Source organism: Bos taurus, chromosome 7 (assembly GCF_002263795.3).
Source record: "Bos taurus isolate L1 Dominette 01449 registration number 42190680 breed Hereford chromosome 7, ARS-UCD2.0, whole genome shotgun sequence".
NCBI lineage: Eukaryota > Metazoa > Chordata > Mammalia > Artiodactyla > Bovidae > Bos > Bos taurus.
The window spans coordinates 94,784,142-94,806,289 of NC_037334.1; the positions used below are offsets into that span (position 1 = coordinate 94,784,142).

Consider the following 22,148-nt stretch of genomic DNA (forward strand, 5'->3'; position numbering starts at 1 on the left):
CATACAAAAAGATATTCCATATATATCAAGTTTAAAAACAGGCAAAATTAGACAGAAGTGATATAAGGCATAATAGTGGTTCTGCCGCCTCCTTTTTTTGACACAGGGGGAGTCACAAAGGGAGAGGCATGGGGGAAGCCGCTAGGTTGCAGGAAGTCACAGAAATTATGATGCCCGAAGATGACAGAGGGCCAACAGGATAGCAGGTCAGATCTTAAATGGTTTGCAGTTATGGAGAAGTGGTAGCTAGGAGACCATGAACTGGAACTACTTCAATATGGAACAGAAACCTCATCTGAGGTTTCAGTTCTGTTTGGATCTAGCACAGGAGATAGTGGAGGACAGATAAGCCTGGCGTGCTACAGTCCATGGGGTTGCAAGGAGTCGGACACAACTTAGTGACTGAACAACAAAGCACAGATTCTGAAGGCAGCAGTTCATGAGCCATTAGACGTAATAGTTATAGGGAGAGTTTGGCCATGGCATGTGGCATATTCTGTAAAGCAGACACAGAAGTCTAATAGTGTGGAGGTGAACAGTATGTAACGTAAGGACTGTACTTAAAACCAATTAGTGATCTTCAGCATGATCTTATTTCAACAATGTACCACTGCTTATATGGTACTTCCATTAAACTGCTGAACAGTGAATATTTACTGATAATTTTTAAAAGACTTCTACAGTAATTATATTATCTAAAATTCCTCTCTCATGTTTCAGATGAAGACTCTGGAGCTGAAGTGGGTGTACCTGGACTAAAATCACATAACCAGTTAGTAGTATATTCAAGTTGAAAACTTTTTGTTAGCAATTTGTGTTAATACCAGCAACCACATCCAATCTTTCGGCAGTAGAATACACTTAAATGAAGATTCTGCAGATGCAGTTACACACCTGGCCTTCATGCAAGGTACACCAATTCCAAAATGGTAGTATGACTGAGGTGCCTATTCAGTAGGGATGTGGGCAGAATTTTTTTTCTAGAATCCTATTAATTCTTATTGCCTTTTATGGTTTCCTGCAGGGGCTTTATATGTACAGGATTTAATGGCCAGTTAGAAATACCCAACCTTAATTCCAAGGTGTCTTCAGTCCTGTACTGCTAGAGAAAAAGGCTAACACCACATTTATCAAAGTGAAAGTGAAGTCACTCAGTCCTGTCCGACTCTTTGTGACCCCATGGACTGTAGCCTACCAGGCTCCTCTGTCCATGGGATTTTTCCAGGCAAGAGTACTGGAGTAGGGTGCCATTTCCCTCTCCAGGGTACTTTCCCGACCCAGGGATTGAACCTGGGTCTCCCGCATTGTAGGCAGATGCTTTACCGTCTGAGCCACCAGGGATATGTTTATCACATCTTGCAATATTCCTTTTTTCCCTAAAATCATACACAATTGTGAAACTAACACATTTCAGTGCCAGATTAATTCAGAAACCAAGACAATTTGCCTTCAATTGTCAACAGAAGAAAACATCAGAGCATCTTAAGATATAACCTGACACTTGCTTAATATTCCACTATATCTAAAGCTAAGTTCTTTCAAACCTTGGTGAGGTAAAATATTTTAAAAGTATAAAGGTAAGGTATAAAGTAGTGGCAGTGAATTCTAACAATTAATCATATGGTTCTCTGTCCTTACCTTTAGTTTATCCTGACAATCATTCTTTCTAGAATTAATTTATTTGGGCTTCCCTGGTGGCTCAGCAGTAAAGAAGCTACATGCCAGTGCAGGAGATGTTGGTTTGATCCCTGGGTAGGGAAGATCCCACGGAGAAGGAAATGGCAACCTACTGCAGTATTCTTGCCTGGGAAATCCCACGTACAGAGGAGACTGGCAGGATACAGTTCATGGGGTCACAAAAAGGTTGGGTACGCTTAGCAACTAAACAACGGAGGAGGAGGCCACTAGGCTGCAGGAACTGCTCTATACCTTGACATGTGTGTTCAGTCGCTAAGCCGTGTCAACTCTTTGTGACCCTACTGACTGTAGCCTGCCTGGCTCCTCTGTCCATGGGATTTCCCAGGCAAGAATACTAGAGTGAGTTGTCATTTCCTTCTCCAGGTATATTCCCAACCCAGGAATCAAACCTGAGTCTCCTGTGTCTCCTGCATTGGCAGATTCTTTAGCACTGAGCCACCTGGGAAATCCCTACATCTTGATGTAAGTAATGGTTAAAATTACTTACATATATAGTAAGATTTTTACATTCTATTCTTTGTGAATTATATCATGGTATAAAAGAAAACACATATGCTATCTCTTAAGACTTTATTTACTGCATAATTTATCCTTTAATTTTTCCCTTTTAGTTTGACGAAGTGCTTTTCCCCTTGATAAAGAACATGAGATCATCAATATCCAGTTGACCTTAGAATTAAAGTATGTTAAGTCTCATATGGCAAATTTACTCTGAGAGGGGGATAAAAGCACCATCCTTCTTCAAGGATTAGAGTAAAAAGGAAGCTTAATGTGCATAATCCAACTATTTTACACCATTAGATAATCTTTTTAAGCAGGACATCAAAACATTCATAGAACAAAAGATCAAATGAAGAACTGTAGTAAAACAAACTTCTGTAAAACCTGTGTCAAAAAGTCCCTTTGATACTGTCTCAGGGCACAGAAAGAACTGTAACAAGTTGAGCAATGCTTTTTGTATTTTAGTAACAATAAGAATAAAGTACGTAGTGATCATTATGTACTTGTCATTGTGGTAAGCAGAGCCAGCTAAAAGGGCTGACAGCTTAGGGATTCTGGCATCAATCCTGAAAATAACTATTTCTGAAGGCACTGAAAACCCATTAGAATCTTAGATACAGGTTACCTGTAAAGGAGCTAAGGAAAAGCTACACACATCACCTATAAAGGGAGAGTTAAGCACCACTATGGCAAGCTTATTATGTTTGTAACACTTAGCTCTCTTACATCAACTCCTTATAAAAGACATTATTTTCAATACTGTTTTAAATGGAAAGGTTTATAACCAGCGATTTTAAATGCTTTAAAGCCATGCAGCAGCAGATCCTTAATGAATAATCAACTTCTTTAGTTTCTCTAACTATTGTGGTTAATGAGAGATATTAACCACATATTAACTACTATGTGAAAACGAGAGACACAGTGGGTTTAAAGGCAAGACAAAAGTGGGGCATACCCTTGACCTCACTGACCATCACAGAGCATTTTTTTTTATAATAGTTTAAAAAAATTTTTTAAATTATTATTATTATTTTTTTTACTTTACAATATTGTATTGGTTTTGCCATACATCAACATGAATCTGCCACGGGTGTACACGTGTTCCCAATCCTGAACCCCGCCCCCCCACCTCCCTCCCCATAGCATCCCTCTGGGTCATCCCAGTGCACCAGCCCCAGGACTCACATAACAAAAGAGAAAATTTACCTGCCAAGCGGGAACAGAGGTTGAGTTGGACATGACTGTTTTTTGCAGCTCTTCAAGTACAGTGTCTGGGAGAGGTTTTCGTGACTCCAGGAGTGGTTTACATTGAACTTGTCTCAAGAGTAAGATAATAGCTGGTTGATCAGGGTTACTTTTTAAATTCTAAAAATCAAACCCCAAACAGAAATTCGTGAAACAGGTTCTGAAATGTTAAATGTAAAAGGCAATTAAGCTATTCTCCATACTGAAAAAAAAAAACAAACCTGAATTTAACCTTTTCTTATTAAAAAATAACAGCAAAAGTAAAAAAAGAACACTGATCATCTTGGGAATATCAAACTCTATACTTAAATAAACTCTAAAATCAGTAATACTACTACTGTAGTTTATAAATTGTCACTCTTAGATTTAGTACGTTCCTTTGATGGTTTATTCTTAGGTGATAGCCTGAAAAATTTAGAGTCTGCATATAAATAGCTGAACTAAGAAAATATAAAATTAACAGTGAAGGCTAGTATTATCCCTTATTTAGAAGAAACTGTGTTATGTAAGAGGGGCTTCCCTGGTGACTCAGAAGTAGAGTCCGCCTGCAATGCCAGAGATTCAGGAGACACGTGTTTGATCCCTGGGTCAGAAAGGTCCCCTGGAGGAGGGCATGGCAACCTACTCCAGTATTCTTGCCTGGAGAATCCCATGGACAGAGAAGCCTGGAGGGCGATAGTCCATAGGGTTGCAAAGAGTTGGACATGACTGAAGCAACTGAGCATATGCATACTATGTAAGAAGGAAAGAGCTATAATTTTTTCCCTTTCTCAACATCTTAATAAAGATACACATTGTCCTTCCTCCAGGCACAGACTTCTTATACATATTTCCCTAAGCCATTTATTTATACCTTAAAACACATACATAGACATAAAAGTATTGTATGTATGTGTGTGTGTGTATATATATATATATTTATAAATGTATATGTTGTTTATATGTATATATGTATTATAATTATATATACAATATGTATATGTATATGTAATATATGTAATATATATCCGCAATATACACCTACAAGAAGTTAAGGCTAGTTCTCCAAGCAAATCCTTCCACTATTGTTTTAGACATATCTTTCTTTATTGTCTGTCTCTCAATAACCTAATTCTTTATCTTCTATTAGGTCATAGTTCTAAATGTCCTTATTTCTGAAAGGTATGTGATTGCTTTCTTCTAAGTAAGAGATTAGAACCTTAAAATGATGAGGAAAGGTTCATAAAAGTATCCCTTACTCTGTCAGAGAGAGTAAGAAGCAACTGCCAATTTACGCTCACTAAACAGTCACTGTATTATACTGAACTATCCTGAACCTAGATGGAATTTCTTAAATAAAAGAGATAATGTATGATTCTGCTTTTCAGAGAATTCAAGGACCAAAGGGATCTTCAAAGATCCATTCCTCTCTCTCTGTAAAATTCATAGTGATCTTTCAAAAACATTTCTAGAAAAACAACACAATCTCCTGGGTAAGTATTTATGGGAAAAAAAAAAAAGGTGTTTTCAGGAAAAGTGATGTCTAAATCTCTCCTTATTCATTAAGTTATTTCTGAGTAGGTTTATAAAACTGATTTGTTCATTCAATAAATATTTATTGAGCCTCTACTATGGGTCAGGCAAAGTCTAAGAATTTCCTCACAGAGACTACAATCCAGGTAGGTAAAAACTGATTACTCAGTAATTTCAGTCACCCACTTAATAGTCCCCACGGTCATTCTATATGGTTCAGAACTTTGGGAAAATGCAGGGATGCTGGAAAACATAGCATTCTAAAGAGAGTAATTAGAAATCAAAGGAAAATACTACTTCCATAAGAAACACCCCAAATAAATTCAACTTTGAGTCTCAAGAGTCAGACACATGTGACCTTAAACAGCAAGTCTGTCAATTTCTACCTGTGAACTCTTATACAAATTAGTTACACTCTTTAAGCCTTAGTTTTCTCTTTTGTATAAATGGGGATAATAATAAATACCTAAATCACAGGATTGTTGTGAAGGTCAAATACAAACTGCTAAATGTATTAACTAGCCTATAGTAAGTACTCAGTTAATACTGTGTATTATCTTCATTATCATCACCACCACCATCACAACCAAATGCTCTCTAAATAATGTGCACTCTATTTTTGAAGTTATTTTCCAAGTAGGATAAGAATTCACGAGTCTCAATTCCATAAAAATACCTTTGTGCAGAGGGCTTCAGCTTTGGATATTCTTCCTGTGTCTATTAGACCAGTGACAGCTTGAGAGAGAGACCACCTTTCAAGAGACTGGTTGTAATTTTCAAAGAATTCTCTGTCTTTAACTACAATAAAACAAGTTAATGTTAAAACTTTTTTCTGCAGTTTATAATGTGTTCTCTGAGAAGTAATTAGTTATTAAGTATGACAATTAAACTTACCACGCAATACAACTTTTACACATACCACTGGAATATCACAGACTATCTCAACATGAGACAGATTTCTGAAAAGTTTCATAGTAGGAATATTTGTGGCTGAATAACTTAAGACTTTTTATATTTGTGACTTTCATTAAAAAAAAAAATCAGTCTCCAGTAAAACTGAAAATAATTCAATGAAAAAAGTAAAGATTTATTGCAATATAATTGACATATGATAAACTGTACATATTCAAACTATAAATCTGATAACTTTTGACATAAGCATCTATCTATGAACTATCACGACTATCAAGATAATAAATGCATCCACCATCATGAATAGCTTGTTCTTACTCCTTGGTAATCCTTCCTGTCCCCAACCCACCTCTCCTCTTTCCCTCTGTCCCCAGACACTCACTCATTATTTTCTCTCACAATAGATCAGTTTGTATTACTTGAATTTCATATAAATGAAATCATAAAGGATAAACTCTTTGGCATGTTTTATAGCATTTAATATGGTAAATTTTACATTCATTTTCAAATATTAAAGCAACCTTGCATTCCTAGAATAAATCCCACTTGATCATGATGTAGTACTATCTTTTGTGTGTGTTACTGGATTTGAATTGTGAAAGTTTTGTTATAAATGTCCGCACCTGTAGTTTTCGTAGTTTGCTTGTAATGCCTTTCTCTAGTTTCGGTATTTATGTAATGGTGACCTCAGAGCAGAAGTTAGGAAATGTCACTACCTTTTCAATTTCCTGGAAGAGTTGTATAGAGCTGGTATTATTTTTTACTTCAGTGTTTGGTAGAATTCTATCTGGCCCTGGAGGTTTCTATATAAGATTTTTAACTATAAATTCAGTCTCTTTAATAGATACAAAGCTATTCAGTTTATTTCTTCTTAAGTAAGCTCTCTGTCTTTTAAGGAATTTATCCATTTCATCAGCATTGCCAAATTTAGGGGCATAAAACTGTTCTTAAGATTCTCTTATGAGCCTTTTTGGGCTTCCCTTGTGGCTCAGTTGGTAAAAGAATCCACCTGCAATGTGGGAGACCTGGGTTCAATCCCTGGGTTGGTAAGAACCCCTGGAGAAGGGAAAGGCTATCCACTCCAGTATTCTGGCCTGGAGAATTCCATGGACTACAGTCCATGGGGTTGCAAAGAGTCAGACACAACTGAGCCACTTTCACTTTCACTATGAGCCTTTTAATAGCTATAGAGATGTATCCTCTCTCATTCCTGACAATTTTTTCCTGATGCCTAGCTAGAGATTTATCAATTTCATTGATCTCAAAGAACTAGGTTTTGCTTTTGTTGATTTTCTGTTTTCTATTTCACAGATCTCTACTCTATTTTCTTTTATTCTGCTTACTTTGGTTTAATTTCCCTCTCTATTTTCTACTTTCTCAAGGGAGAAGTTGAGATCATCAATTTGAAGCCCTTCTTATTTCCTGATGTAGACATTTAGTGCTAAAATTTTCTTATAAGCAGTACTTGAGTAGCATCACAGGATTTTATATATTGATTTTTCACTTTCATTCAGTTCAAAATACTTTCTAATTTCCCTCCTGCTTCATTCTTTGACCTGGATTATTTGAAAGTCTATTAAATTTTTGAATATTTGAGAATTTTCCAGATTTATTGTTACTGATTCTTAAATTCAACTGTATTAAGATAACATACTCTGTATGATTTTAAAATTTATTTAGATTTGCTTAATGGCTCATAATACGATGTAGTGGTGAAAGTTGCTCAGTCATGTCTGACTCTTTGCAAACCCATGGACTGCTATACAGTCCCTGGAATTCTCCAGGCCAGAATACTGGAGTGGGTAACCACTGCCTTCTCCAGGGTATCTTCCCAACCCAGGGATCGAACCTAGGTCTCCAGCATTGCAGACGGATTCTTTACTGGCTGAGCCACCAAGGAAGCCTCCATAATATGATACTGCTACTGCTAAGTCACTTCAGTCGTGTCCGACTCTGTGTGACCCCACAGACGGCAGCCCACCAGGCTTCCCCATCCCTGGGATTCTCCAGGCAAGAACACTGGAGTGGGTTGCCATTTCCTTCTCCAATGCATGAAAGTGAAAAGTGAAAGTGAAGTCGCTCAGTCGCGTCCAGCTCTGCGACCCCATGAATTGCACCACTCCAGGCCTCCCTGTCCATCACCAACTCCTGGAGTTCACCCAAACTCATGTCCATCGAGTCAGTGATGCCATCCAGCCATCTCATGCTCTGTCATCCCCTTCTCCTCCTGCCCCGAATCCCTCCCAGCATCAGAGTCTTTTCCAATGAGTCAACTCTTCACATGAGGTGGCCAAAGTATTGGAGTTTCAGCCTCAGTATCAGTCCTTCCAATGAACACCTAGGACTGGTCTCCTTTAGGATGGACTGGTTGGATCTCCTTGCAGTCCAAAGGACTTGCAAGAGTCTTTTACCATTCTCTAATTTGTTAGATCATTTTTGTCTTTTTTAAAATCTTTTTTTAAATAGATATATAGCTGATTTACAATGTTTCAGGTATACAAAGAAGTGATTCAGTTATACATATCTACATATGTGTGTGTATATACACACACACACGTATATATATATAAAACATATATATTTTTTTTCAGATTCTTTTCCATTATAGGTTATTACAAGTTATTAAAGGGCTTCCCTGGTGGCTCAGTGGTAAAGAATCTGCCTGAGATGCAGAAGATGCAGGAGACCCACGTTCAATCCCTGGGTGGGAAAGATCCCCCAGAGGAGGGCATGGCAACCTACTTCAGTATTCTTGCCTGGAGAATCCCATGGACAGAGGAGCTTGGTGGGCTACAGTCCACAGGGTCGCAAAAGGTCAGACACGACTGAAGTGACTAAGCACACATGCCCAAGACATAAATATAGCTCACCTGTGTTATAAGGCAGGTCCTTTTTTACCTATTTTATATATGGCAGGTGCTTGTTGCTTATCTATTTTATAGATAGCATGAGATTACTTTTGTCTTAAAATATAGGTCTATATTTTGCTATGTTTCCTTTAAGCAGTAAAAGCTCTTGCTTTTTTATCCAACCTGTCAATCTGCCTTTTAACTGGGGTACTTAGAGCATTTATACTTAACTTGATTATTGATTTGATTGGGTTTAAATAGAGAAAAACAACAGAATGGAAAGACTAGAGATCTCTTCAAGAAAATTAGAGATACCAAGGGAACATTTCATGCAAAGATGGGCTCGATAAAGGACAGAAATGGTATGGACCTAACAGAAGCAGAAGATATTAAGAAGAGGTGGCAAGAAGACACAGAAGAACTGTACAAAAAAGATCTCCACGACCCAGATAATCACGATGGTGTGATCACTGACCTAGAGCCAGACATCCTGGAATGTGAAGTCAAGTGGGCCTTAGAAAACATCACTACGAACAAAGCTAGTGGAGGTGATGGAATTCCAGTTGAGCTATTCCAAATCCTGAAAGATGATGCTGTGAAAGTGCTGCACTCAATATGCCAGCAAATTTGGAAAACTCAGCAGTGGCTACAGGACTGGAAAAGGTCAGTTTTCATTCCAATCCCAAAGAAAGGCAATGCCAAAGAATGCTCAAACTACCACACAATTGCACTCATCTCACATGCTAGTAAAGTAATGCTTAAAATTCTCCAAGCCAGGCTTCAGCAATACGTGAACCATGAACTTCCTGATGTTCAAGCTGGTTTTAGAAAAGGCAGAGGAACCAGAGATCAAATTGCCAACATCCGCTGGATCATAGAAAAAGCAATAGAGTTCCAGAAAAACATCTATTTCTGCTTTATTGACTATGCCAAAGCCTTTGACTGTGTGGATCACAATAAACTGTGGACAATTCTGAAAGAGATGGGAATTCCAGACCACCTGACATGCCTCTTGAGAAATCTGTATGCAGGTCAGGAAGCAACAGTTAGAACTGGACATGGAACAACAGACGGTTCCAAATAGGAAAAGGAGTACGTCAAGGCTGTACACTGTCACCCTGCTTATTTAACTTCTATGCAGAGTACATCATGAGAAACGCTGGGCTGGAGGGAGCACAAGCTGGGATCAAGATTGCCGGGAGAAATATCAATAACCTCAGATATGCAGATGACACCACCCTTATGGCAGAAAGTGAAGAGGAACTAAAAAACCTCTTGATGAAAGTGAAAGTGGAGAATGAAAAAGTTGGCTTAAAGCTCAACATTCAGAAAGCGAAGATCATGGCATCCGGTCCTATCACTTCATGGGAAATAGATGGGGAAACAGTGGAAACAGTGTCAGACTTTATTTTGGGGGGCTCCAAAATCACTACAGATGGTGACTGCAGCCATGAAATTAAAAGACGCTTACTCCTTGGAAGGAAAGTTATGACCAACCTAGATAGCATATTGAAAAGCAGAGACATTACTTTGCCAACAAAGGTTCGTCTAGTCAAGGCTATGGTTTTTCCTGTGGTCATGTATGGATGTGAGAGTTGGATTGTGAAGAAGGCTGAGCGCTGAAGAATTGATGCTTTTGAGCTGTGGTGTTGGAGAAGACTCTTGAGAGTCCCTTGGACTGCAAGGAGATCCAACCAGTCCATTCTGAAGGAGATAAGCCCTGGGATTTCTTTGGAAGGAATGATGCTAAAGCTGAAACGCCAGTACTTTGGCCACCTTATGCGAAGAGTTGACTCATTGGAAAAGACTCTGATGCTGGGAGGGATTGGGGGCAGAAGGAGAAGGGGACGACAGAGGATGAGATGGCTGGATAGCATCACTGACTCGATGGACGTGAGTCTGAGTAAACTCCGGGAGCTGGTGATGGACAGGGAGGCGTGGCATGCTGCGATTCATGGGGTCGCAAAGAGTCGGACATGACTGAGCAACTGAACTGAACTAGACTCTATTGTGCTGTTGTTCTCTCTTTATTCAATGTTCTCTTTTCTTCCTTTCTTGGATTATTTTTTATACCCCATTTTTTTCTACTTCAGTGGCTTATTGCAAACTTATAACTATTTTTTTTTAGTATCTACTTTAAAGTTTAGCGTATTTATCATCAACCTGTCACCATCTAACTTTAAGTACACTTGGCCCTCTGTATCTGTAGATATGGAACCCACGGACAAGCAGAGTCAACTATTATACATCATTTTATATAAGAGTTGTGCATCAGTGGATTTTGATATCTGAGGGAGGTCATAGAACAAATCCCCCTGAATACTTACAGATGACTGTAATATTTTACCACTTATAGTATAAAACCTTTACAAAAAATACTTCCATTTTCTCCTCCTGGCCTCTGTGCTATTGTCGTATGTGGTTTAAACAGCTAATTACATGTTAAAGAGATTTCTACCTTATGTCTTTTGTTGATCTGTTTCTATTGATCGATTTTCCTCCTCATCATGGGTGGTATTTTTCCACTTGTTTGCATGCTTATCAAGTCTTATCTGGATACCAGACATTGTGAATTTTACCTTGCTGAATGCTGGATAGTTCTGTTCCTATAATGTTCTTAAGGTTTGTTCTGAATGCAGATGAACTCCTTAAAAATGATTTGACCATTTTGTCTTGTTCTTAAGCTTTGTTAGATGAGAATATAATAGCCTTTCATGCACGGCTAATTCTGCCTATTAGCTTTTGGCAATATCCTTCTGAATACTTTATCTTGAATATATCATGTATTAAATGCTTTTTCAAACTTACTTGAAGCAGAAACAGCAGACAACAGTGCCAAGTATAAATCCATCCTCTTTGGCTGAGTGCTGCTCACTAGAGCCAGTATATCATCAGCATGACAAGCTGCCATCAGCCCAGCCCAGACAGCAGGATCACCTAGACATAAGAAATACAATTAGGAGGCTTGTCGATATCAACATGCTGCTGAAAAACTACCAAAACTGAAAGTAAGAGTTTATAAACACCAAAAAATAAAATAAAAAAATGTTATCTACAGAAAAGTTCTATTTTCTTAAAGAAAAACTAACTCATAAGACACAATACTATATCCATCCTTCAAGATTTGCCGTTTTTTCCAAACACATCAGAGGATAAGAAATATCCTATTAAACTCTTCTTCCACTGCTGGTTACATGAGTGGTGCCTAGAGTACTATGCTGTTGTGGAAGGTTAATTACAGTCACATTCACTGAATTCCAAGGACAAGTCTCAGTTGTGTTCATCACTCTGTCCCTATACTAAAGGCTCAGTCACAGGAAAAGCGAGGTAAACAATTTCTCAGTTCTTAAAAAAAGTTTGAAGCAAAGGAAAACCTCAAGACAACTCCATTTTACCTATGTTCTAACAGCCAAACATGAAAGTCACTTTATCATTCCAAGTGAAGCAATTTTGATTATATATCCCTTCATTTATTTGATCTTTTTTTCCTTCCTTCACACCTTGATAGTGGTGAGTTGAGAGGTAATAAAAGAGATTATGAGTACAGACTCTTTTCAAGAGTTAATTGTGAAAACAGAAAGCTGCACTCGGATTTGGAATTTAGGTTTTTTTATTTGCTTGGTCTTGTATTTCACAAATCATATTTTACAGGTTAATATTTTCAGTCCGTTTACCCTTAAAGAAAAAATGGATAATTTTAAAATCCTACAAGAGGTTCCAGTTAACAATACAGTCATTTAAACATACTCCTTAGCTCTAGATTTTAATTTTTTCTTATCTAACTGCCCCATCCAACATATACTGTCTATCAAATGTCTGAAGTAGATCTATTTCATTTACAGATTATACAGGAATCATTAGAAATGTTATGCAGACCAAAAATTTTTACAAAAAATTAAGTAGTTACCTTGATATTACAAAATAGTTTCTGCCCAGATAATGACTACTACTACTAAGTCACTTCAGTCGTGTCCGACTCTGTGCGACCCCATAGACGGCAGCCCACCAGGCTCCCCACCCATGGGATTCTCCAGGCAAGAACACTGGAGTGGGTTGCCATTTCCTTCCCCAATGCATGAAAGTGAAGATAATGACTAGCTTATTTTAAATATCATAGAACATCAAATCCAGAATAAGAAAATGGGGACCATTTCCAAGAATTTATGATGCGATCTGAACACTATATAATGAAAGGCACATGACTGAGTCTTAGGCCTGGGGTTTTAGGTCTAACAATGCCACTGATGAACTGTGCAGCCACCTTCCCTTTGGAACACACACTTTTATAAAACAAGGCATCTAAATTAAATGACAGTTCAGGTGCCCTGAGGTGTAATATTCTGTAATTTCAACTGAAGTGGACTCAATTTCTATATTTCTAAGATTAAATGAACAACTCATTTAAGGCTCTTAGGGTACTGTATAGTTTAGATTTTGGGGGGAGGGATAGACATTAGCTGGAAGCAACTTCTCTTGCCATAAATAGTTCAGAAGAATTGTTGTTTTCTCTTCTAGAAATAACCAGCAACTCAAATTCCTTATGAAACAAAGTGATAATTAGTATACATATATACAAATATGTATACATATACACACATATATACATATATTATACTAGAAATCTAATGTTTTTCATATACTTGGCTAAACATATCTTTTAATATCACAGAATCATTAATCTAACAGACATTGGATTTCTTTCTATTCAACTCTAAATTCTTGGGATTACATTTAAATTTCTGAAAAGATTCCTTGGAGTACCATCTATCAAAACTTTGTTTAACTAAAGATCAATAAAGCCTAGGTATACAGCCACTACACATAACTACAATTACATTCACTTTCCTGGGCAATCTTACCTTTCTTAAGTGTATCTCACTTACATAATCAAAGACTTACATCAATCATTCTAGATCCACAGTAAGAATTCTTGAGAGCAATTCTATACCTAATAACTTGCTTGAGAACACTTTTAAAAATCAGACACTTACCTAACATGTAACACAGACAAAACCAAATATTTACGTTCCTTTTTATTCTATTTCAAAAATGAAAGAAAAAATAAACAAGGACAGGTCTGTCTACTTGTTTTATAAAATAATCTCTGAAGTTTAGTTACAAGCTTTATAATTTATTGTGAGGATGACATCAAATCTGTTCTTTGTACAATGTTTCCCCACAGTCCCTGGCCAAAAGCAACAGCATTCTGATCAAACAAATGTTTGAAGTGCTCTGGTGGAATATATTGTTTAAAGCTTATGTTTTATATTAAAAACAATATTTTGTAAAAATATACCCCATAACCCTACTTTGCCAGACTTTCCAGTTCTCTAAAGCATTTTTCCAGTAGTAGTAATGGAAGAAAGCTGATGCCATTTATAGCAATTCCTCGGGCCTTTGGTGATCAATGGTACACATAATTCTGGTTAGAACTGAGAAGAGGTTAGTTCAGGTGAGGTCGGCACCCTGTCAGTTCTAACAGTTACAACAGAATACATATATCCACTCTTCAAGAAACTAACTATACATAAAAGTAACTAAATATGTTTATTAAATAATTTAGTAGCTATAGATAAACCTCATTAAACCTGACTGATAGGAAAACAGACATAAAACTACTTCTTGAAAGTATATAATTCAGATTTTCAATAATGGTTAATGACCTATCTTTAAAGAGATATTCCTCTGAGCCTACTCCAGTAACTAATTATCTCTCAAGTATCAGTAGCTGAATGCAGATAATCAAATAATATGCAAGATCTTAAAATATTTTAAAATTCTCTCATTTCATAAAAGTACAAACTTTGCTTCACAAATGTAAGATGAACAGAATCCTATGTATGAAATGGATTATATTATATTCACCTGGAGAAAGGAGAGCTGCCTTCTGAATGGTCTTTAGTGCAGTATTTTTCTCATCTTCTGCTGAATTGCTTCCCATAGCCAACTGATTTACTGCAGTGTACAGTAATGCCTTCTACATAAGAGAAAAGAGAGTGTTAACCAATTCTCTTTACAGCTCCCTGACTTTCAAAGTGATGAAAAATAGTACTATGCTGAATATGATGTGACTCCTGAGCTTAAGGAAAAAAATTACTCATTCATCAATAATATTATTTAACAAGTAAAACATTGCCCTGAAGTGGGGCAAACTAACCTTTCCATGATTTGAGTCCAGAATATGAGCCACGTTTCCTGCCACTGCACCTCCCTATAATAGTAAACAAATGATTACTTAGATAAATGCATAAACTTTCATGAAAAAGTAAAAATTAAGACTGATAGAATCTTTACATTAAATCATTTGAAAGGTTCAGTTTTATCACATTTATATTAACTTTTAAACTTCCTGAGAAAGTGAAAGTGTTAGTCACTCAGTCATATCCAACTCTTTGTGACCCCATGGACTGTAGCCCGCCAGGCTCCTCTGTTCATGGGATTCTCCAGTCAAGAATACTGGAGTGGGTTGCCATTTCCTTTTCTAGAGGATCTTTCCGACCCAGGGATCGAACCCAGGTCTCCCTCATTGCAGGCAGACTCTTTTACCCACTGAGCCACCGGGGAAGCCTTTAAGCTCTCTAAGCACCAACTTAACACCACTGTTTCAAAAAACTAGTTTAATATTTTTATAAAAGAAAATCTTTTCTACTATGAGAATTTCAACTCTGCTCTTTTACAATTTTCATTAAAGGTCCAAGAATTACATGATTTCACAGTGGTAACAAACAAACATACAATTTTCTAACAATATACAAGATTGTGAAACAAAGACTCAGTGGAGATTCCACAAAACTTATTTTAAGATAAACTAATATAACTTCACTCCAAGAAAACACAGTATTTTTAAAACATCTATAGACCCTAGCAAAATAGGTAATTAAAGTTCAGAGCATCGTGAAACTCATCACTGCCTCAATAATCTACTCAATACTAAAAATAAGGAAAATCTATGCAGCATCCTAGGTTTCATAAAGTTGGCTTGAAATTCTTAATTTTTAAAAATTCAATTAGATGTTTCACCTGATAAAGTAAGTTGTAAGAATGATCTCATTTTAAATTAGAAGTATACTTCTAATGTATACTTCATTTTACATCATTAAGTGTATCACAAATATTTTTTTAAATATTTAAAAATTTATTTTTAAACTTAATAAATTTACACTTAATTTAAATTTAAACTTAAAAATTTTACACTTATTTAAAATAAGTGTATCACAAATATTTTAAAAAACATGTCAATATAAAACAAATAGAAGATGAATTTAAAAAAAGAAGGTTCACGAGTAAAGTCTGAAATGATTCATCACCACAACTACTAACTGTGATTTTGCTCAAGTTATTGAATCTTTATGTCTCAAGGACCCTCCTCTACAAAATGAACTTAATTCCAGCTACTTCATAATGCTTTTGAGATTAAATGACAAGACAGATAAAAATGCCAAGCACAGTAGTTGGCATATAAATGCTTCATTCCAGAGTCTAATAATGATGGTCTTTCAGGTTCTTGGAACAAAACATTCACTGAAAATAACAAACTGTAGGATAAAACTTTGCTACTCAAAGTGTGACCTGTATACCACCGGCAGAACTGACATTGTCTGGGAGGCTGTCAGAAATGCAGAATATCAGGCCCCACCCCGCATCTACTGAATTAGGTTTAAACAAAATTATGGGGTAATTTCATTCCATATTAAAGTTTAATAAGCACTGGGATAAAATATAAGAAGCATGTATTCTTAAAAGCACTGCCTAGCTGACAAGATATTTAGGACTTTTCAAGCCAAAACTAAAAGGGAAAACTGAAATCCACAGAGGTATAAGTGAAGGAAGTCAGTTTGCAGTTCCTAAACAATTTTAATTTTCAGTTTGAAGGACTTGTAGGTGAGAAATTAGAGCCCAGGATTCACACAAGGAGCAAGTATATAGGAAACCTGCATCAAAATAAGCTGAGATTCCCCCACTCCTGGCCAAGGGGCTATGCACTCAGATTTAAGGTGAATCAGAACTAGACCAGGATTCAAATGACTCTGAAAACCCAGGCACACAGTAGCCTGTATGGTCCAGAAAGCTCAAGCTATAAACCTTCTTTAAGGTGGTTCCAGATTGGTGCAGCTCCCAAGTACTGGCATTAAAAAGTACAAATTCTTTCTACAGAAGCGTACCTTAATACTAGGTAGGCCTTAAATTATTTCCACAAATAATCTTCAAGTTTACACAGTCAATCAACAAACAAGGCCAGTATGAAACCAACAGAAATAACAAACAAAAACAGATGTACTAGACTTCAGATATTGGAATTACTAGATGTAGTAAGTGTTCAAAACATAGTAGTTACTAGTATTATGTTTACTAACTAGTTATGTAAAGTATAAAAGGCCATATTAACTATAGAAATTAACAAAATACTTTACTGACTCCTGAAAATACCTTGCTCTTAAGAACTAACAACAGTGAAAATCCATTTTATGGAACATCAATGACTTCATATTTAGCCTTATATTTTTAGACATAAGCACTGTTCTAGTTGTTATTTTCTTATCTTTAAGAAACTTAAATAAAATTATTTGGGGGTATTCTGAAACACAATAGCAATGCTTCCGAACTATGAGCTGTGCTTAGTCGATAAGTCGTGTCCAACGCTTCAAGACACCATGGACTGTAGCCCATCAGGCTCCTCAGTCCATTGGGATTCTCCAGGCAAGAATACTGGAGTGGGTTGCCATGCCCTCCTCCAGGGGATCTTCTCAACCTAGGTCTCCTGCATTACAGGCGGATTCTTTACTGTCTGAACCACCAGGAAAGCCCAACTTAATCTATGTATGTTCAAAAAAGCCCACCTCCTTCTTTGTATATTCCATAACACCCCAGCAGCACAACAGTACATGGAAGAAACTCAGTGTACTACTTGCTGAATAACTAATAAACAACTTCATTAAATAACAGAACTCCCTCGCTATATTAATTATTTTCCAGAATGATAACAGCAATACTTTAAAATTACATATTACAAACTAAGCTACTTTACCTTTGGTCAGAAGTTAGAATGTTACTCACCTTTGCATTTCGTTGAGTATACTGGGCAACCACTCGGGACAACAGGGACCAAAGAGCAGGATCAGCTGGGTTACTGCAACAATCATCAAAAGCAGAGGGCTTAGAGATGGGAGTTACTTTAACCACAAAAAGTACAAAAAAAAAAAAAAAATCAACAATTTATTTAGTACCTAAGTTAAAAATCTTTTTTTTAAATTTATTTTAATTAGAGGCTAATTAGTTTACAATATTGTATTGGTTTTGTCATACATCAACATGAATCTGCCACGGGTGTACACGTGTTCCCAATCCTGAACTCCCCTCCCACCTCCTTCCCCATACCATCCCTCTGGGTCATCCCAGCGCACCAGCCCCAAGCATCCTGTATCCTGCATCAAACCTGGACTGGCGATTCGTTTCTTATATGATATTATACATGTTTCAATGCCATTCTCCCAAATCATCCCCCACCCAACAGAGTCCAAAAGACTGTTCTATACATCTGTGTCTCTTTTGCTGTCTCACATACAGGGCTATCGTTACCATCTTTCTAAATTCCATATATATGCGTTAGCATCCTGTATTGGTGTTTTTCTTTCTGGCTTACTTCACTGTGTATAATTGGCTTCAGTTTCATCCACCCCATTAGAACTGATTTAAATGTATTCTTTTTAATGGCTGAGTAATACTCCATTGTGTATATGTACCACTGCTTTCTTATCCATTCATCTGATGGACATCTAGGTTGCTTCCATATCCTGGCTATTATAAACAGTGCTGTGATGAACATTGGGGTACACATGTCTCTTTCAATTCTGGTTTCCTCAGTGTGTATGCCCAGCAGTGGGATTGCTGGGTCGTATGGCAGTTCTATTTCCAGTTTTTTAAGGAATCTCCACACTGTTCTCCATAGTGGCTGTACTAGCTTGCATTTCCACCAACAGTGTAAGAGCATTCCCTTTTCTCCACATCTTCTCCAGCATTTATTGCTTGTAGACTTTTGGATCGCAGCCATTCTGACTGGCGTGAAATGGTACCTCATTGTGGTTTTGATTTGCATTTCTCTGATAATGAGTGATGTTGAGCATCTTTTCATGTGTTTGTTAGCCATCTGTATGTCTTCTTTGGAGAAATGTCTATTTAGTTCTTTGGCCCATTTTTTGATTGGATCGTTTATTACAAAATAGAAAGCCCAGAGATAAACCCATGCACCTGTGGACACCTTATCTTTGACAAAGGAGGCAAGAATATACAATGGAGAAAAGAGAATCTCTTTAACAAGTGGTGCTGGGAAAACTGGTCAGCCACTTGTAAAAGAATGAAACTGGAACACTTTCTAACACCATACAGAAAAATAAACTCAATGGATTAAAGATCTAAACATAAGACCAGAAACTATAAAACTCTTAGAGGAGAACACAGGCAAAACACTCTCCGACATAAATCACAGCAGGATCCTCTATGACGCACTTCCCAGAATATTGGAAATAAAAGCAAAAATAAAAAATGGGATCTAATTAAAATCAAAAGCTTCTGCACAACAAAAGAAACTATAAGCAAGGTGAAAAGACAGCCTTCAGAATGGGAGAAAATAATAGCAAATGAAGCAACCGACAAACAACTAATCTCAAAAATATACAAGCAACTCCTGCAGCTCAATTCCAGAAAAATAAATATCTTTTAAACATCTAAAACAAGTTCAAATTAATTGTCCACATGTGGTTGGAAGTGTGTGAATTTTTAGAAAGAATATTTTATCTCTTTATTAAAATAAGAAAGAAAAATCAGCAATGTGATTAATACAGAGCCATGAGATCTAATCAGGAAAGGTTAAAGAAATTTAATATGTCACATTCAAAGAAAACAGAGATCAGAATTATGGAAGGAAAATAAACTACAGATATAACACTTTTCTGTTGAAAATAAAACAAATAACCACTATGACTAATGATAAAAGCTTTCTATTTTCCAAATTTTCAATATATTAATGAATGCTGAGTGGCCAAAAAATTCCTAAAACCATTAAACTGAACAGTATCAAATAACAAACGGACAATATCACCAACTTGAGAGTTTGTAAGGATTTTCATACAAAAAAAGATTTGGGCCTTAATCTGAATAAGGAAAATTTTCTGTTCTTTATCAACCGAATTTTGTATTTAAATCACTAGACATGAAAAAACTGTCAATTACCTGGTCCAATATACAGTTTCATAAAACCACAACCTGGTTTCCAAATATACTCAATTACCTTGTTGTATAATCTTAATTGGGAAGATCCCCCAGAGGAGGGCATGGCAACCCACTCCAGTATTCTTGCCCAGAGAATCCCATGGACAGAGGAGCCTGGTGGGCTACAGTCCATGGGGTCGCAAAGAGTCAGACACGACTGAAGTGACTTAGCACGCACGCAAATAATCTTAGTAAGGTCTAAACAGCAAAGACAATCTCATCAAGGACAACGGGACAGCAAGTTGACAAGTGCGGACTTTACCTGTGAACAGCTTTGGACGCTTGTCTCTGCACTGCCACGCTGCGGCCTTGCAGGGCACAGATGGCTGACGTAAGAAGGCTCCTCTGATAGTCACTGTTGGGTTTGCTGTGCTTCAGTAACTCATTAAGGGCAGCCTTTGACAGTGTAGCATCCTGCATTGCCAATCCGAGAGCACACAGGGCTTGAAGGCTTTCCGTTGTTGGTTCCTTTAAGATAGAGCTGTAAATATATTTTTAATTGCCTATTAGCCATGAGTACAATACTCTGTAGCTATTAGAACACACTGAACAGCTGAAAAAAACAGTGTACTTATAGATTCACCAAACTACGGTCCAGTTCTATGATAAATATAAAACTAAGTTCCATGGTTTCTAGGAACCATAACTTCCCTGAATTTCTAAAGCAGTTGGAAGGTACCAAGGGCCTTTATAGAGCATCAGTAGCCAAATTTCTTTTCTGGTCATTTTATCTACATTTAGAAACAAATACACAGCACAGTCTCTTTGGGTCTCACAGTTCTAGGTAAATAATTAAAATAATTTGCTAAAATCTTTTGATTTCAGTAAAATCCTAAAAGGTATGAATAATAAAGAAAAATCCTTAATCTAAGATCTGATTTTTATCATTTGCAAAAACAGTCTGTCGCTGCTCTGTGGTATTTGAAACCAGAGCTAGTATATGTAAGTACAAATACAACCTATATCCACCATATTCCAAGCGAGCATATTTATAATTGAAGGAGAATTTAAATTTTGTATGTAAGCATCCAATTTTTCTTTTCCTTCTTCAACTGTGAAATTTTATGGAGGTAAAAGTCACTAATGTTAGGAATCCTTATTAATTTAAATGAAGAAAACAAGCTCTTTACAAACTTAATAGAACTTCTAATAATAATTACGAATGTGTACTGTAACAAAACAAAGGAATTTTTAAAAATCTGTTAAAATTCATTAAAATATAATAGAAATACTTACAACATTACAAAATATCACACACCTACCACTATGCCTTTCTATTGTTGGGGTGGGAGGATAAATTGTTTAGAATCTGACTTTGAAAAATAGGTACAAAATCATGAATTTTCACGGGCAGCTCTGGATTAAACTTAAAAGAATCCACAGGAACTCTTTTTACCATAAAGGTTAATGGAAGCATCCGAATATGGAATGGTATCATTTAGTAAGTCATTTCCATCAATACAAATAACCCAAACTGTAAGTTGGACAACAAGGAGATCAAACCAGTCAATCTTAAAGGAAATCAGTCCTGAATATTCGTTGGAAGGACTGATGCTGAAGCTGAAGCTCCAATACTTTGGCCACCTGATGCAAAGAGCTGACTCATTGGAAAAGACCCTGATGCTGGGAAAGATTGAAGGTGGGAGGAGAAGGGGGCAACAGAGGATGAGATGGTTGGATGGCATCGCTGATGCAATGGGCATGAACATGGGCAAACTCCGGAAGATGGTGAGGGACAGAGAGGACTGGTATGCTGCAGCCCATGGGATTGCAAAGAGCCAGACTCAACCAGGCGACTGAACAACAACTAACAACAAAAGAAGACACTCTAATCTGTGTCTTGGTTCAAAAGGGAAAACCCCTTACTACTCTAATATTTCTTAATATACAAAATCTACATTATTACTGGAATGACCACATCCCATTAGGCTCACATGTGCTGAATGCACAGACCTGCAAGCTGTCCTGTACCACGTGCTATGGATTTTACATGTAATTATTTATATCATAAATTCTATGATGCTGGTAATCGGATTTTTTCCCCTTATATATTGAATTTATGCCTATTCCCCTTAAGCACCTAGGACACTGCTTAATTCCCAAGATATGAAAGCCAAACAAGATCAATAAAGAACTGGAATCTTAATTTTTCACAGAATGTCAGTC

The 22,148-nt window shown here is 36.8% G+C and overlaps 1 protein-coding gene across 9 annotated transcripts in view; it reads right to left on the reverse strand.

Annotated features, from left to right (window-relative positions):
• Nucleotides 1–22,148, reverse strand: part of SKIC3 (SKI3 subunit of superkiller complex) — a 144,218-nt gene that overhangs the window by 19,564 nt on the left and 102,506 nt on the right. For all 9 annotated transcript variants that reach the window (XM_059888830.1, XM_059888829.1, XM_059888831.1 and 6 more), the window contains 7 exons: nucleotides 20,245–20,463; nucleotides 17,772–17,844; nucleotides 14,875–14,928; nucleotides 14,583–14,694; nucleotides 11,526–11,654; nucleotides 5,633–5,754; nucleotides 3,406–3,564 (listed from right to left, as the gene is read on the reverse strand). In XM_059888830.1, the coding sequence (XP_059744813.1) occupies nucleotides 3,406–3,564; nucleotides 5,633–5,754; nucleotides 11,526–11,654; nucleotides 14,583–14,694; nucleotides 14,875–14,928; nucleotides 17,772–17,844; nucleotides 20,245–20,463 (868 nt within the window). The remainder of the gene's footprint in view (nucleotides 1–3,405; nucleotides 3,565–5,632; nucleotides 5,755–11,525; nucleotides 11,655–14,582; nucleotides 14,695–14,874; nucleotides 14,929–17,771; nucleotides 17,845–20,244; nucleotides 20,464–22,148) is intronic.